Source organism: Acromyrmex echinatior, chromosome 3 (genome assembly GCF_024713525.1).
Source record: "Acromyrmex echinatior isolate Ae372 chromosome 3, ASM2471352v2, whole genome shotgun sequence".
NCBI lineage: Eukaryota > Metazoa > Arthropoda > Insecta > Hymenoptera > Formicidae > Acromyrmex > Acromyrmex echinatior.
The window spans coordinates 7,155,078-7,170,422 of record NC_141854.1 but is presented as its reverse complement, the minus strand read 5'-3'; the positions used below and the strand labels follow the sequence as shown (position 1 = coordinate 7,170,422).

The following is a 15,345-nucleotide window of genomic DNA, read 5'->3' as shown; positions in this document are numbered from 1 at the left end:
AATGCACGTGCGCGAGTGAGAGGCGATATGATTAAACGAATTGGCAATCGAGAGATCATTCAACAGTTCCCGCCGTCAGGAGGCGCGGTCGGACGGGAATGACAGTAGAGAGCGTTGATTAACGAACTGATTGCAGCTAACGTAATTAATTATTATCTGCGCTAGTCCGCGCGTCGCTAGAAATTCCGCGAATAGCTCTAATCAAACACTGCGCACACGTTGTTACTAATTTTTTAAACATTTATTCAACAAATCTAATTTGAAATTCGTATCATTTCATGGAGAATCTAATTTTAATTGCTTGAATAATTATAACGTGTAATAGATAGTTAAATAGACAAATACATAAACTTTGTTGACGTTAAATTACTCAATTAGTAAGCATAGGAGGAGATTAGATCCATATGGATTAAAATTTTAAGATGTGTATTGCCAATTATAGTAAACTGGTATCCGCTTACATATATATAGATATCGACTATATACTCGTTGTCAGTCGAAAAAGCAGAAAATGAAATCTTAAACAGAATCAAATTAAATTATTAAATAACAATAAAATGACGTTAGAGAATTAAAGTAACATTAAATTAAGAAAGAATTAAATTAAGTTATTGAGTAATATAATAATAATGTGACGATATTGTAAATAACACAACAAAAGTAGAAAAATGTTGAGCTAGATATTGGTGCTTAATAATATTTCGCAATGTGAATTTATATATATAACTCTGTATAAGTAAATTATTTTAAATGAAAGAGTGATAATGCTTGTGAGAGCCGAACACAGGATGTACGCGTATAATGAATTTATTCAATATATTAATAGTCGTTTCGATTCTAATGCGGATCCTTCTCGATATCGCACAACATTCATTAGAATACAATTAGATAATATGTTAAAACAAATCGAAATAGGATAACGAATTCTGCGATATGTAGCCGTGTTTTGTAATGTAAATGTGAGGAAATTGTAATGTCCAAGCATATTTTCATTGTAATTATCAAATTAAATAATAAACGCAAAGACAAGTCACTCGGTGAATGTATCAGTTCTGTCTTTCACTCTCTCATGTGATTAAATTATTTTAATTTAATTTTAATCAATTAAATTATTCAAAGAAAAAGTGAATCTTTTAAATTTAATTTTAACCAATTCATTAAACTGATTGAGTAAAATTAAATTCAACTGATTGATCAAACTAATTAATTAAACTAATTAACTAAAAATAAATTTAATATGCGTCCTTTATTTAGAAAATGTTAGGAATTTATTGTGTATATTACGTTTATTGTTATTATTATATTATTGAATTTATAACAATGGGGGAAGTTATTTTCAAAGCAATCAAGAAATGGATTTATACTGTTATTATATTGTTGATTGAGAAATTACCAACATTCGAATCAAAGAAATATAAAGCACTTCGTAAACTTTGAAATAATGATTCGCAAATATGTTTTCGTTCATATAAATGTCCATCGTGTAAAAGTTATTAAATTATTAATTTTATGAGAGTATGATAATTTTGTAGCACCTTTTTACGTGACTAAAAAAGCAAATTTTATGACGTGGAAAATATAATCCAAATATTATTAATTTATTTAAGGTATTTTATAATTTATTTATTACTGATTTATTTAAAGCTATTTTATAGCATGACTAAAAAAGTAAATTTTATGACGTGAAAAATATATAATCTAAATAGTTACTAATTTATTTAAGGTAACAAGAAGTTTCCAATTACTAGAAGTTTTATTGTAGTACTTTTAGTTTTATTGAGTGAGTAACTTGAGTTTTGCATACGAACATATTTGCAAAAATGTAACAAAATGTTTCCAAATTATTTCAAATGTCATAATATTTCTATTTAAACATTTTATCCGAGAATGTAATTAACTCGTTGAACAATAAAATATCAAAAATATTAACCATTCGAGGTAAATAATAATTCAATTGGTCATACTCACCGCGAAAAAGCGAGGCTTGTATTTTGGTTAATTATCGGAATTACGATAACGAATGTAATTATCGTCACGTTTTGATGGAAAATTTATGAGATGGAAAAGCGTAATGAAACATGATGTTACCGAAGGGCAATTGCGAGTTGTATAAAATATGTATCGACTATATATTTTATCAGGTTCATTCCCTTACTTATCTCCCTTCCCCATTCCTATGTACATTTTATGTAATAATCGGCGCCAACACATAGAAATGCTCATTCTTATTTTTCAGATTTTGATAACACATACACATATAAAGATATTATTTGTCATATAACATATCGTGTATATATATCATATAATAATATGATATTATAATATATAGCAATGTGATATTATAATAATGTATAGTAATGTGATACTATAATATATGATAATAGGTATATGTATGTATATATATATATATATATATATATATACATATAAATGTATGTGTGTTGCGTATACACATCTGCAATATATATGTTCCATGTTACAGGGACTCACTAACGTGAACAGATACGACGACAAGCATCTGATGAACAATGAAGTCACGGACAAGACTCAGTCACCGTCGAAGGCTATGTACAACGTGCAGTTACCATCCAGAAATACGGATTGCCCGTCGTCGTCCAAGCCCGCAATGGCCAACCGTCTCCTAGATTGGTTCTCCGTCGTGATGGCGGACTCTAAGCATCGCCGTCAGCATCCTAAACCTAAAGGTAAAGAAATATACGATAAAAATTTTAATGCGGCTGTTTACAAAAGAAATACAATTAATCGGATCATTCTAACTGACGTATCTATATATATGTATATATATAGATTTGTTAATAAATTTTGATGTTCCTTGTTTATCAGAAATTATGTCGACACCTGCTACTGATTACTTAAATTTTCAAGCACAACTTGGTTATGCATTTATTAAATATTTTGCTTTTCACGGTGCACATCCCGTCGGTCTACGAAAGTCTCATTAAGCAGCCGTCTGACGTCGCGTACAACCGCGGAATGCGCTTTGAGCGCATTGAAACGTTTCCCACGGGATACCGAGGGGGTCCTACAGGGAAGACTAATTGTTCCTGTAGGAGTGGACGGTCACCGGGACGTACGGGACGCTACTCGTGGTAGTTGCCGAAGTACCGACACTGCACGCCATTCGACTTGGAGACAATCAGTTTCGTACCCAGTTCGAAATTGTCCTGGTACAATGAATCGTTTCCCGCCTCGGATACGTCGCGATTACTTTGGGCGGTACTATCTGTCGATATTGTCCTCCCAGTTCCCATGTTGATCTTACGGTATTACAGTCGCTCGGGGCAAAACAAAGTGTACTATGCACGTAGCTACGATCCCAGCTGAATCGAGAGGATGGTTTGACTAACCATCCTCTGACCACAAACGGGAGAATAGTCCTGTGATTGTGTTGGACCCGAGTGATCGGGTCTAGCTCAAGGACTGATCGTCTTTTCGTTCTGAACGAATTATAATTTTTTACCTTATTTTTTGTATTGTAAAAAGAGATAAACAGTAATGAAAAGTAAAATAGCAAAATCTTAATTTATTTAAGATTATGCTATTTGCGCTAAATTAAATAATCCTCCTATAAAATTACTGAATACGGAAATAAATAAAATTTTGCCTTTTTGGTTGAGTTTTTATCACATCGAGAGTTTTTTATGTTAAAAATTTAATTTTTAGATAAATTTGCAGCCGAATAAAATAGAGTCTTTGCAGGAATATCTTCACTTTAAAATTATATTAGCGTGTATTTTGTGTTTTTGTAACGCCAAATATCTTTGTTTTCGATAACGTGAAGATATTGGCCAATCGCTAATTTATCCACACGTATATACTTATCGACCCTTTTATAAAATCCCGATTTATAATTCGTCGGAATTTAGGATGGAATTTTATTTATGCCGTGACACATAAACAGAATTTCATTTTGAACGAATTTAGTATAAATAGTATTTGACGAATCGAAATACACGCACACATGAAATATATATTAAAACACATATATAATATATCTTCTACTTCAAAAGTGATACAGCTAAAAAATGATTTTTGAATTATTACCATGAATGAATTAAATGAACATTACTCTATCAATCATAAAAAATGAAATAACTTCATTTAAAAAATTGCCAAAGTATAGTCATACTAATAATTTAAAAAAAGTAATTCATAATTTAAAAAGTGTTGAAACAAAAACGATAAAAATGACATTTTATCATATTAAAAATGTATTTTTTTATATTATTCGATTAATAATTAATTTTCTGTTAAAAATTGAAAAATAGTTTTCCTTTTTTCTGGGAAACTTAATTTTTTTAGTTGTATCACTTTTGAAGAAAAGTATGTATTTTATATTAAAATACAATACATAAAATTATAAATAAAATTCTATCTTAATTTAATTCGAATTATACATTGTCTAAAACAAGCTTTAAGTGTGCCATAATATATATATATATATATATATATATATATATATATATATATATAAAAGAATCTATACATAATGTATATGTATCGATGATTTCAGGTCACTTCCCAATCGGTTGTCAGAGCGAGGTCAGGTGGATGTTCGGACATTTGGACAGCGACAGTGATGGCCGACTCTCACTCTCCGAGCTGTATGGTCTGGAACACGATCAAAATGAACCGTGCTTAAAACCTTTCCTGGATAGTTGTGATACCGACAGGTAAGAGTCATCTACGAATTCCTGTCCCGCCGCACGTGAGGAGAGACTTTTCGCGATCGTAAATGCATCTAAGATTTACACTTGGCATTTCTATTGTGTTTTTATCTCAATAATGGACGAATAGCGGGTGAGATCGATAAGTTCAAAATACGCGTTCAGAGGTATACAGTCTATATATCTCTGAACGCGTATTCTTTCAAATCTTTTGAAATTATAAGAGTTATATTTGAAATTATAAAGTTGTCCTCAATTTAGAGAAATAGAAAATAAAAATTTATAGATCTAATTGGATTGATGATATTTTTAGAAAGATGATAAAACACATGGAAATATAATGGATTTGAAATACAATAAAGTGTCTGTTAATATAGAGACACCAAATACAGCTTGGTCTGATCAAACGCGTGATATTACTACTGTGTCTGAACCCATGCGTTTATTAACTACTGAAATAGATACAATTTTTTTAAATGCATGTATCAACAATTCTTCATTATTTTGTATTTTATTGCTATTGCGTAATATTTTATACGTTCTCTGTGTATTATATATATTTCATTATTCTGCACATTTTTAATAACACTAATTTGTTATATTCATATTATTCTTGAAATTTCATATTATAAAAATTTTACATTATTGTTTTCACTTATGTAATTGCTGTTCTTTATCAATGTTATATAATATTAAACATTATATATTTAATGCAATAATAATCTAAACGTTAAATCGTGTATCTTAAGATCCATCCGATGCGTATATCTACAGGATGATTTTAACATATTTCACCCGACATGAGCAGATAAAGTGAATCGAAAAATCTTCTACCATTTTGCAATTTTCGCAATAGTTATTAACAAGATATTAATTACTAAAAATTGCCAAATATTGTCTTGAATAATTTTTTACTCAAATACTATTAACTTTATAGAAAAGCTGCAAGAGATAAAAATAATTTATTTTCTTCTCATAAAGTTCTGAGAAATTTTTCAGAATTTTTTAATACCATATTTTCTCATGTTGTTAAAAATAAAAAAATGCAGTACTAAAAAGTTGATAAAAAATTCTGAAAAAATTTTTGGAGTTCTATGAGAAGAAAATAAATAATTCTTGCAATTTTTCTACAAAGTTAATAGTATTTGAGTAAAAAATTATTCAAGATATTTGGCAATTTTTAGTAATTAATATCTCGTTAAGTATTGCATAAATTGCAAAATAGTACATGACTTTTCGATTCAGTTCGATTCACTCTATCTATTCATAATGGGTGAAATATGTTAAAATCACTTTGTATACTATATATGAGACCTACAATTTAACGCCGAATCTGAATGGCGCTGATGATCAAAGGTGTTTTAGAATCATGGCACACAAAAAAACTTAAACAGAAAACGTAAGCAGTAAGCGAATTAGTCAATTACAATAGAGATCGTAAGAGACCATAACATAAAGCAATATCCAGTGTTGATTTCCTTAAGACGTAAGCAATAAGGAAATCAACATGTTGGAATGGTTATTGTTTACGTTATGGTCTTACGGTTTTTACTGTGATTGACTAATTCACTTACTTACGTTTATTGCTTACGTTTTATTGCTTAAGTTTTTTTGTGTGTCATGGCTTTTATAATCACCAGATAGATTTTTTTTCGGTTCCTTAAACGCGAATCAATCGCATCGAGCAGCAAGCTACTCGACGCCTCATAAAATAAAACTTTTAAAAATCGATAGAAAAATGAGAGACATACATAAAGTTATATTTTTGGCATTATATTTTCAGCGACATTTTTGTGAGCGGTCCTGAATGGTGCGGATGCTTCTCTAAAGCTGAACGTCCGTGTGCCGCTGTGCGTAGACGATCATCACCGGATTCTGCACCTGCTTGCGATTCGCGAGGATATTACCGCAGTACTCAATGTCATCGGGGCCTTGGTCTCTGTTGGTGCGTCGATCCTCATGGCGTCGAGTTTGCTGGTACCAGAACGCGCGGTGCAAAGCCTGATTGCGGTATGTTTTATATCGCTTGGATAACAAATATTTAAAATTATAATAAATATTTAAAACACTGGAATTAATGATATACAATAATAAAATAATAAATAATTTCAATGCATCAGTGCGTGTAAAATTACGAGGGAATTAGTAACAAGTCTTTATTTGGAGTCATATGCAGATTTAATATTTCGTCGTGTATTTAGATTTAAATGTGATGTCCGACAACTCTAGATCGATATGAAAATAGATAATAAAAATATCTTGAACTAAAGTAATTTCTTTTTTTTATCGAGATTGGATTTTTTTTATCGAATTTTTTTTATTCAGATTGGACCTATTTTTCTACAATTTTCAAAATTGAATATCTTAATAACACATGATTAAATTTAAAGTTTTTTGAAATAAATCTTATCTTAAATTTAAATAAAAAATAAAAGATTTTTTCATTTCTAAACTGTAATTAGTCAAAATGAATCGCAGTTTAAAAATTAGTTCTCTATTTATCTTGCTAAACAATTATATTAATTTTTGATAAGCAATATCATCATTATTTTCCATGCTATCTCTAGTAATAGAATTAGGAGGACATTAGATAATTGAATGTGTAAGTAGGTCTGTTCTTTTCAGTTAAAGTGATTGCACGTCATTTTTCTTCCTTTTCTTTTCACTTTGGAGAGAAAAAGAGAAAAGATGAACCGTACAAGGAGTTTAACTAAAAAGAACAGGCCCAGTATCATATATTCTTCTTGCGAAGTACACAATCATATTCTTAAATTGACTGCTTTACAGACGCGATTGTGAATAAGATCAGCAACGGTGGGCTCAAAACCAACAGTGTGGACCTTGATGATGATGAGGACGGTGGTACCGACTCCTCTCAGGATCTCGAAGGCTCAGCCGATCAACCTCTAGATTTCTAGACATATTAAAGGCGGCGGCTAGCAACGGAAGCGCAGCATCTTTAACCGAGCATCTTTAAGAGCAGAGAACCGACTGTACGGTTGGAGAAAAGTGAGAGAAGGTGCGCGCGTTCGCCAGCTTTAGGAATACCGCCGAGTTGTGATCAGAGGTGTTCTATGTCATCGTCGGGCCGCCTGTCGAACCTGTCGAGGTCCACGCGTGACGAAACGAAACGTGAGCCTAAATGAGTTCCGAGAGCAACGAATAAGCACGACGATCATTAGTTATGAGGAGGTCGGATTCGTAGCGAATCGCGCTGCGTGGAACCGGAAAAGATCGTTGTCGAATCATCGTAACGACCTTAGTCGCGTCCTTCGTCCCAGTTAGGAAGCTCCGATCGACATTTAAAGTAGCGAGTGTCTTGCCATGTCGTGCAATAATCGCGTATGTCCAGCGGTAAGCGGCGTCTACAGCCCATTCTACGCAATCGTAGATCCTGTGTAATCATAATACCGTGCAATATCCAATAGAGTTCGTGTAGAGAGTACGCAGATATGGCCGAAAGTGTATGTACGTGTGTGAGAATTGCTGGTGACGGAGTGAGAAGGGGAGAAAATTCCGCTGCGAGCCGAACACCAATCGTTGGATTACCTCCGTGCCTGTCGAGGTATCTCCACGCACAATTAAAAGTATAAATAATATAATTACGTATCATTTATGCATACATAAAACGAAAAAGAAAGATATTCATGAAATAAGGAAGAAAGGCCGAATAGGACGAAATAATTTCGTCGTATTGACCAGAAGTCACGCGTCGTGACACAAATTGCATTTAACGGAAAACTGTAAGTGAAAAACCCTATAAGCGTATGATTTCTAATTGCTAGATTAACAATTATAATATTGAAACATAATGTTAATTATGAATAATACGAATTACAAGATAACAATGCATCAACCGAACAAAATCAAACTGGTTGAGAAAAAGATACGAGAGCGGAGAGAAGAGGCGGGCGGATGTGTGAAGTCATTCTGCTACTGTCACACTTGCACACGTTGAAACTTAGTTGAATCACTCGAAGCAAATAGATTTTCGTAGCTCTTACTCCTTCACTTTCGGCTGTGTTTCGCCGAAACGGTATAGAAAATCTCACCGTTATTTCGCTTATTTATTACATTCTCTCGGGCAAGCTTAGAATTCTTTAAATTATTCTTCTTTCTCTCAGCCATTTTACGTTATATAAAATTAGTATAAGACATACAGAATAAAAGAACGACCTATTTCGTACTCGTTAATGTCCTATTTCATACTACGCAGTTCAATCACGATCATAGGACGTCGAGCTGGTTGTTAAGAAAAGTGCGAGATCGCTTAGAAAATAACGTGAAATATTATTATGTCTCTATTATACATTGCGTGATTCAATTCGCGCAGAGCATTAGGATTCTTTACGTCCGCAATCGGAACGACATTCGTGCAATGCTGAGTTGTTTTCTACGAAGCTAGAAAATGTTCGACGTCGTGATTCGTCTGCATTTACTGTAATTATAAGCATTTTTACTTACAACTTTTACTTAAAGAGTGTGTGGTACACCGTAGATATTAGAGTAACATGTAATCCGTAGAAAAAAAGAAAAAAAAAAGATCAGTGTGACTATGTGAATATGCCCTTAGCGTTAGAAGGCAATTTACGTAGAAATAGTCGATGCTACACGTGTCTCATTTAGAATGAAAGTGATAATTCATTTTGCAAGCCTAACGCGTTTCACACACTTCGACATGCATTCCTTCTACGAAGTATTCAGGGAAAATAATACTCGTTATGTATATTGATCAAAGACAACACTATATGTACTGAGATTTTTAAACATGTCAAACAGAATGTACATTTTTATCTTTTTTTTTCTATCTGCGTTTTATTTCGATAGCTCGTGATTGCACGGCAATCTTTGTGATTTCATCGACTATATTAAGTTTTATAACAAATTGTGCATTTTTATATTTTATTTTTATTCAAACAATGACTTAATATCATTTTGTTAATTCACCCATAATGTCTTGCCTTAATGGACATGGCGTGTTAAACTTGCGCATTAAAGTATGTAGATGACACTTTAAAAAATATATCTACATATTTAACTGATAAATGACATCGTCCGCAATGAGCTAACGCATATTCCTTCCTGCATCGAGCGCAATTTGCATTCCGCCTGACTTATTGTACTGTCGACCTAGACTAATTAATATAACTACAAGCGAACGTAAAATAGTTTTATCGAGTCTTGCATATTGTATATATATGATTATATACAATGAAAATCATCGTCAGTGATCTTCATACCATGATGATTTTTGTAAGGTATGCACTTGATCAAAGCGTAAAGAATTTTTACTTCATTCAAGAGCTACCGTAAATATCTTACTTAATCGGTATTGTACATGTGGCTGTAAGAATTCTTTATGAATAAAGATTGTTGTAGAAATCGGGGAGATGTTCTTGTTGAGAGCATGATAAATATAAAGTTTATTTACCATCTTTCATTTCCAGAGATTCAATACAAATTTGTAACAAATAGAAATGGGGTAGTATGATATTTATATGGGCATGTACATCTTATAAAGCACTTTTTAATAAATTGTGAAAGACACTAGTTCTCAGTAGGTATTTTTGCAGTACAAGATAAAAAACGTTTTTAGTATTTAAGGACGGCTCTCAAACTGCAACAGAAACGTCATCTTTACAAAATCCTAATAATCGTAATATAATTTTGTGCATTTTTTTTAGTCAACACATTCATGTTACATATTCACAATAAAATTTTCCTAGGGACTTACCAGTTTCCTGAATGCAATATATTAAAACCTTCGTTAATTTTTTCAAATGGAAGATTATGTGTAATAAATTCATCGAGAATCAATTCTTTTGACAGATACTGCTCCACCAATTTCGGCACGCTTTGCTTTGATTTCCATCCACCAAACGCTGTCCCTTTCCATACTCGTCCTGTGACCAACTGGAATGGTCTAGTATTGATTTCTTGGCCAGCTGCGGCTACTCCTATTATTACTGATGTACCCCATCCTTTGTGACAGGATTCTAATGCAGCTCTCTGAAAAATAATCTTTATAAGACAAAATTCTTTTTCCGCAAACAAAATAAGAAAATAAAACACGTACCATAGTATTTACATTACCAACGCATTCGAAAGTATAATCTAATCCACCATCAGTCATTTCAATTAATACCTGCTGAATGGGTTTATCATAATCCTTGGGATTAACAAATTCTGTGCAGCCAAAAGTTTTAGCTGTAAATAAGTATAAAAATATTTATAAAATTTTATCACAATAAGAAAATCTACGAAGAAAAAAAGGTTCTTTTCATTATTTATTTCTATAAAAAATTAATTTTGTGTCGCACACAATCTAATTACATAATTTACCTTGCTCAAATTTGGCCGGATTGACATCTATCCCAATAATACGAGATGCACCAGATTTCTTGCAACCGAAGATTGCTGCAAGACCAACAGCTCCTAAACCCCATACAGCACAAGTGCTTCCTGATTCTACTTTGGCAGTATTTAAAGCTGCGCCATAACCTGTAGATATTCCACAACCTAACAAGCATACCTTGTCCAATGGTGCTTTAGGATTAATCTGTAACAATAATTTATAATAATTATATAAAAGTTATAAAAACTCTAGTGATTATAAAAATATAGAAATACCTTTGCGAGAGAAATATCAGCTACAACTGTATATTCAGAGAAGGTGGAGCAACCCATAAAGTGTGCGAGTGTTTGTCCCTTACACGTAAAACGAGACGTACCATCGGGCATTAAACCCTTACCCTGAGTTTCACGGATTTTGCTGCATAAATTTGTTTTCGGTGATTTACAGAATTTACAATCTCCACATTGAGGAATGTAAAGTGGTACAACATGATCACCTACAATTATTTATGTAAACAATAATAGGTTAACAAAATATGATGTAAATCAGCTAAAAAACATTATTGAAATTTAACTGATATAATTCAAAAGAATTTTTATAAATATAATCTGATCAGCCTACCAGGCTGAAACTCGGTGACACCCTCTCCGACACTTTCTACGATACCACTGCCTTCATGACCAAGTATACAAGGAAATGCTCCTTCTGGATCCAATCCATCTAGAGTATAAGCATCTGTATGACAAAGTGCCACAGCTACTACTTTGATTCGGACTTCATGTGCTTTAGGTGGTGCTACCTCGATTTCTTCTAAAGATAAAGGCTCCTTTTGCTTCCATGCTACCGCAGCCTTGCATTTGATAACCTAAAAATAGCAATAATAAATTTAATAAATATATACAAATGTAATATATAAATTATAACTGTTCAGTCATCAACTAAATGAATTAGACCTACTAAATATTATTTGCTGTCCAAATTTCCTTCATGATTATTTTAAATCTTTCAATTCATTATCAATTCTTCTCTTAATGTTTTTTAAACAAATTAAATCGGTAGATATTGTTAGTTACAGTAAATATAAAAAAATACATAGTTATTCGATAGAGTTTAATTAAGAAATTATCTAATATACATATATTAACTAATAATGATAGTTTTATTAATTTTACAGAAATTATCTTATATATTTATTTTATTATCTTTTTTTCAAATTTACTGACACATCAAGTAAACAAGTAGTTATGTCACAGATGATGTAAATTAAATTATTTCATATTATCAAATCTGTACTGTCCTATCTCATCTTTTTGTACTTGTATTATTAGAATCAAATCCATTTTCAAAGATAACAAGTCAAGAAGATAATTTATACTTATGTAACGCCTCTTTTCGGCAGAAGATTATTCTCATTTATACAATATATTTCTAACAGGAATATTATTTTAATGTAACAAAATATTTCAATAAAAGGAAACAGATAACATATTAAATGACGATCAGTGAGAGTCGGCCAATAGTAATTAACGACGTAGAAAAAGAAGAAAAATGAATAAGTTTAGAATGTGCAAATTCGCAGAAACAAATGGTAATCGGTATACCTTTCCAGCTGTGTCCGACATTCCTTCTGAAGTAGTTAGGCACTGTCTTGTTGGAATTAATTCGGAGTCGATCCGACAAATGAGGAAACGAATCTTAACTGATCGTAACGAGAAACCTCAATGTCAGCAGCTATGCTTCAATTCGTTCTGGTGGAGACAGTTGCGACTGCGCGAGTATGGAAAATCCCATTCATTGGTTATTCAGATCCCAGCAGATGACAAGAAAATACGAAGTCATTTATGAGTTTTTTTTCTCTGATTGTTAGTGCTTAAATCTAATTTAAGCACTTTTTCGATTAAGTTACTTCTCATGACACTCACGAACAATACTAAATCTCTGTTATGTCAAATTTTAAGCGATTAATTAGAATGAAAGTATCCCCCTCCCCATTGGAATTTCACTTGAATTTCTACTATCATATTCACTTCAGATTTGTTAATTTTTCTTTTAATAGCATACAAAGTTGATTATTAAATATTGAAAATAAATCATTAGATGTAACGATCGAGATAAACGAATTATAGAAATTTGACGTGTTTTTCTTATCTATCTATGATGCAATGTATTTTGATAGATCTACATATATTTTTAATATACATTTTATACACGTTTTATATATTTTAATTCTTCAGTCATTTTTTTGTATAACATGCATATCAAATTATTATGAGTAGAATACTGTTCTGAATCTAACGAATTATAGATCATTTAATTAGCTTTTAAGCACAAAATATAGCATTTATATTTGTACTTTATTCTTGTTTTTGCAGATCAGATATAAAGGGTGAAAGGCCTAACCTGACGTAAGAAAGTATATTATTACATAAGTAAATTATCAATGTTTGATAATGTGTACTGATGCAATTTGCTTTTTTTAAACTACCATTACTTGCAAAATTTATATACTCAAATTCCAATATTAAGGATGACTTTGATAATTATAATGCTTAAATGTAATTAAATTTAATATTGATGTTAAATTTAATTTCGGTTTAATTTACTTTTCATCTTTTTCTAATTCTTTTGTTAGAACTAGAACAAAATGAAGAGTAAGTTAAACTGAGATTAAAGTTAAACTATCATTAGTGAAAGCGGGCATAATTCACCCAACTTTTTGTTTGCTGCAAACTTTTGACATTTATAATAATTTTTTTTTAATAGTGATAATTTCATTACATATATATAAGATTAACTTGTGACAAGTTAGATAATTATAAAGAACGTAAGAGGAAAGGATGTGTAAGATGAGATGTCAGGAAATTGCTATATCAAATAAAATATGAATGAGTAGTAAAATAAATCGCCCGAAGTAGAATTTATAGAATTATAAATATTATTATATAAATATTATTATAATTTATATAAAAAATGATTCTCTCGTACGATTATTAGATTATTATCTCAACTCATACATATATATCTACATCACAGATAATATAATAAATTTATATGAATCAGGATGGACAGTTATATATTAATATGCTGAACTACTTTTATATGGCCTAGTATATACAACATTCATCAAAATGCAACATGACAATCAGCATATCGTTTATTTAATAAAATGATATTATTTGAGAAATTGGAATATCTGTCTTCTCAAATATCCACAATTATCGATGGACTTTCCTATATAATTTCAATGAGGGAAGCATCTTGACGAGAGTGATGAAGTGGCCGATCAAGTAGCCAAGTAATGCACCTATAACACAAGGAATCGGCCAAGCTTGCCAAGGGCGATCCCAGTCTAAAGGGATAACAATAGCACCTAGCCAAGTGCCTAATATTGTCATCTGTATGTTGAGTTTTAAAGCGTTCGAGAGGATAGTGCTCTTCAAGGAATAAACCCCTGTCAAGATATCCACCGTATGATCCTGTCCCAGGTGTAAACTGGTAGATACGTAAGTCAATGTGATCAGGGTAATGACTAGCATTGTTGTCTCCTCGTGATCAGTTAAAATAGGTGCGCCAAACAGCACGATTGTTAAGTAATAAAATATCGACAGACAAAATGCATTGAACAAGAACTTGATGATATCTCTCAGATTCTTCGCCCAGAATGTCTTGGCCTTCGGATAGGCTCGTTGTTCGATCTTGATTATAGTAGGTGCCTCCGCTTGCAGCATAGGAAACAGCAGCTTTATCACCTCGGCGAATGTTAATATCATCAACACGGGTAGGAATTTGTACTTGCCAACATTGTACAAATTGTCATTAAAATTCACCAGCGTCAGGATTCCAGAAAGGTAGATGCAGGTAAAGGAGCAATAAGACAATAGTAGTCTCTGCTCAGTTTTGGTGCTGACGCTCATTTGGCCGTAATTATAGATTTCTACCGAAGGATTATAGTCTGTTTTTTCAGCGTTCTGTACCGGCAAACCTTTATAAATGTTCTGTACGGTCAACTCACACGCTTATAGATTTATTTTGTAAATTTTTCCTCGGGTGAGGGAAATTAGGCGTCTTCTGCCTTATCCTTTGTATAATATAACGCAAAGACACTGTACCAAATTCATAATACTGTCAATCAAACTTGTAAACAGAGTCACTTTTTTCTTATTATATAATAATTCTAAACTTCTCGTACAATTCGCAATAGCCTTAGGCCTTTCAACTTTTTCATAACAGTCTCGAGCCTTTCAACAATACGACACAATTAAATTTTGTTAATAAACAGCGCGGAAAAATCGCGATATGTGG

General features: G+C 32.0%; 3 protein-coding genes across 3 annotated transcripts in view; 1 reads left to right on the top strand and 2 right to left on the bottom strand.

The window, feature by feature from the left end:
- Cow (Proteoglycan Cow) overlaps positions 1 to 10,070 on the top strand; it is a 143,345-nt gene extending 133,275 nt beyond the window's left edge. Inside the window, exons 7-10 of the mRNA XM_011065677.2 lie at positions 2,483 to 2,705; positions 4,535 to 4,694; positions 6,472 to 6,698; positions 7,476 to 10,070. Of these exons, the coding sequence (XP_011063979.2) occupies positions 2,483 to 2,705; positions 4,535 to 4,694; positions 6,472 to 6,698; positions 7,476 to 7,606 (741 nt within the window). The 3' untranslated portion in view covers positions 7,607 to 10,070. The remainder of the gene's footprint in view (positions 1 to 2,482; positions 2,706 to 4,534; positions 4,695 to 6,471; positions 6,699 to 7,475) is intronic.
- Positions 10,071 to 10,081: 11 nt separating this feature from the next.
- Fdh (alcohol dehydrogenase class-3 Fdh) lies at positions 10,082 to 12,981 on the bottom strand. The gene is made up of 7 exons (XM_011065676.2): positions 12,645 to 12,981; positions 11,665 to 11,908; positions 11,319 to 11,539; positions 11,031 to 11,247; positions 10,765 to 10,895; positions 10,423 to 10,697; positions 10,082 to 10,305 (listed from the first exon to the last, which is right to left on the bottom strand). The coding sequence occupies exons 1-7, from the start codon at positions 12,663 to 12,665 to the stop codon at positions 10,281 to 10,283; spliced, it is 1,134 nt and encodes a 377-aa protein (XP_011063978.1). The 5' UTR covers positions 12,666 to 12,981; the 3' UTR covers positions 10,082 to 10,280.
- Positions 12,982 to 13,933: 952 nt separating this feature from the next.
- PIG-F (phosphatidylinositol glycan anchor biosynthesis class F) lies at positions 13,934 to 15,287 on the bottom strand. The gene has a single exon (XM_011065679.2). It carries the CDS (start codon positions 14,955 to 14,957, stop codon positions 14,259 to 14,261), a length of 699 nt encoding a protein of 232 aa, XP_011063981.1. The 5' UTR covers positions 14,958 to 15,287; the 3' UTR covers positions 13,934 to 14,258.
- Positions 15,288 to 15,345: the final 58 nt, after the last annotated feature.

Excerpts from the sequence above, each read along its gene's own strand:
- PIG-F (XM_011065679.2), bottom strand. The coding sequence starts at position 14,957 with ATGAGCGTCAGCACCAAAACTGAGCAGAGACTACTATTGTCTTATTGC.
- Fdh (XM_011065676.2), bottom strand. The coding sequence starts at position 12,665 with ATGTCGGACACAGCTGGAAAG. Across the intron at positions 11,248-11,318 it reads CTGATATTTCTCTCGCAAAG|ATTAATCCTAAAGCACCATT; the intron begins GTATTTCTATAT and ends TTATTGTTACAG. Across the intron at positions 10,896-11,030 it reads TCCGGCCAAATTTGAGCAAG|CTAAAACTTTTGGCTGCACA; the intron begins GTAAATTATGTA and ends ACTTATTTACAG.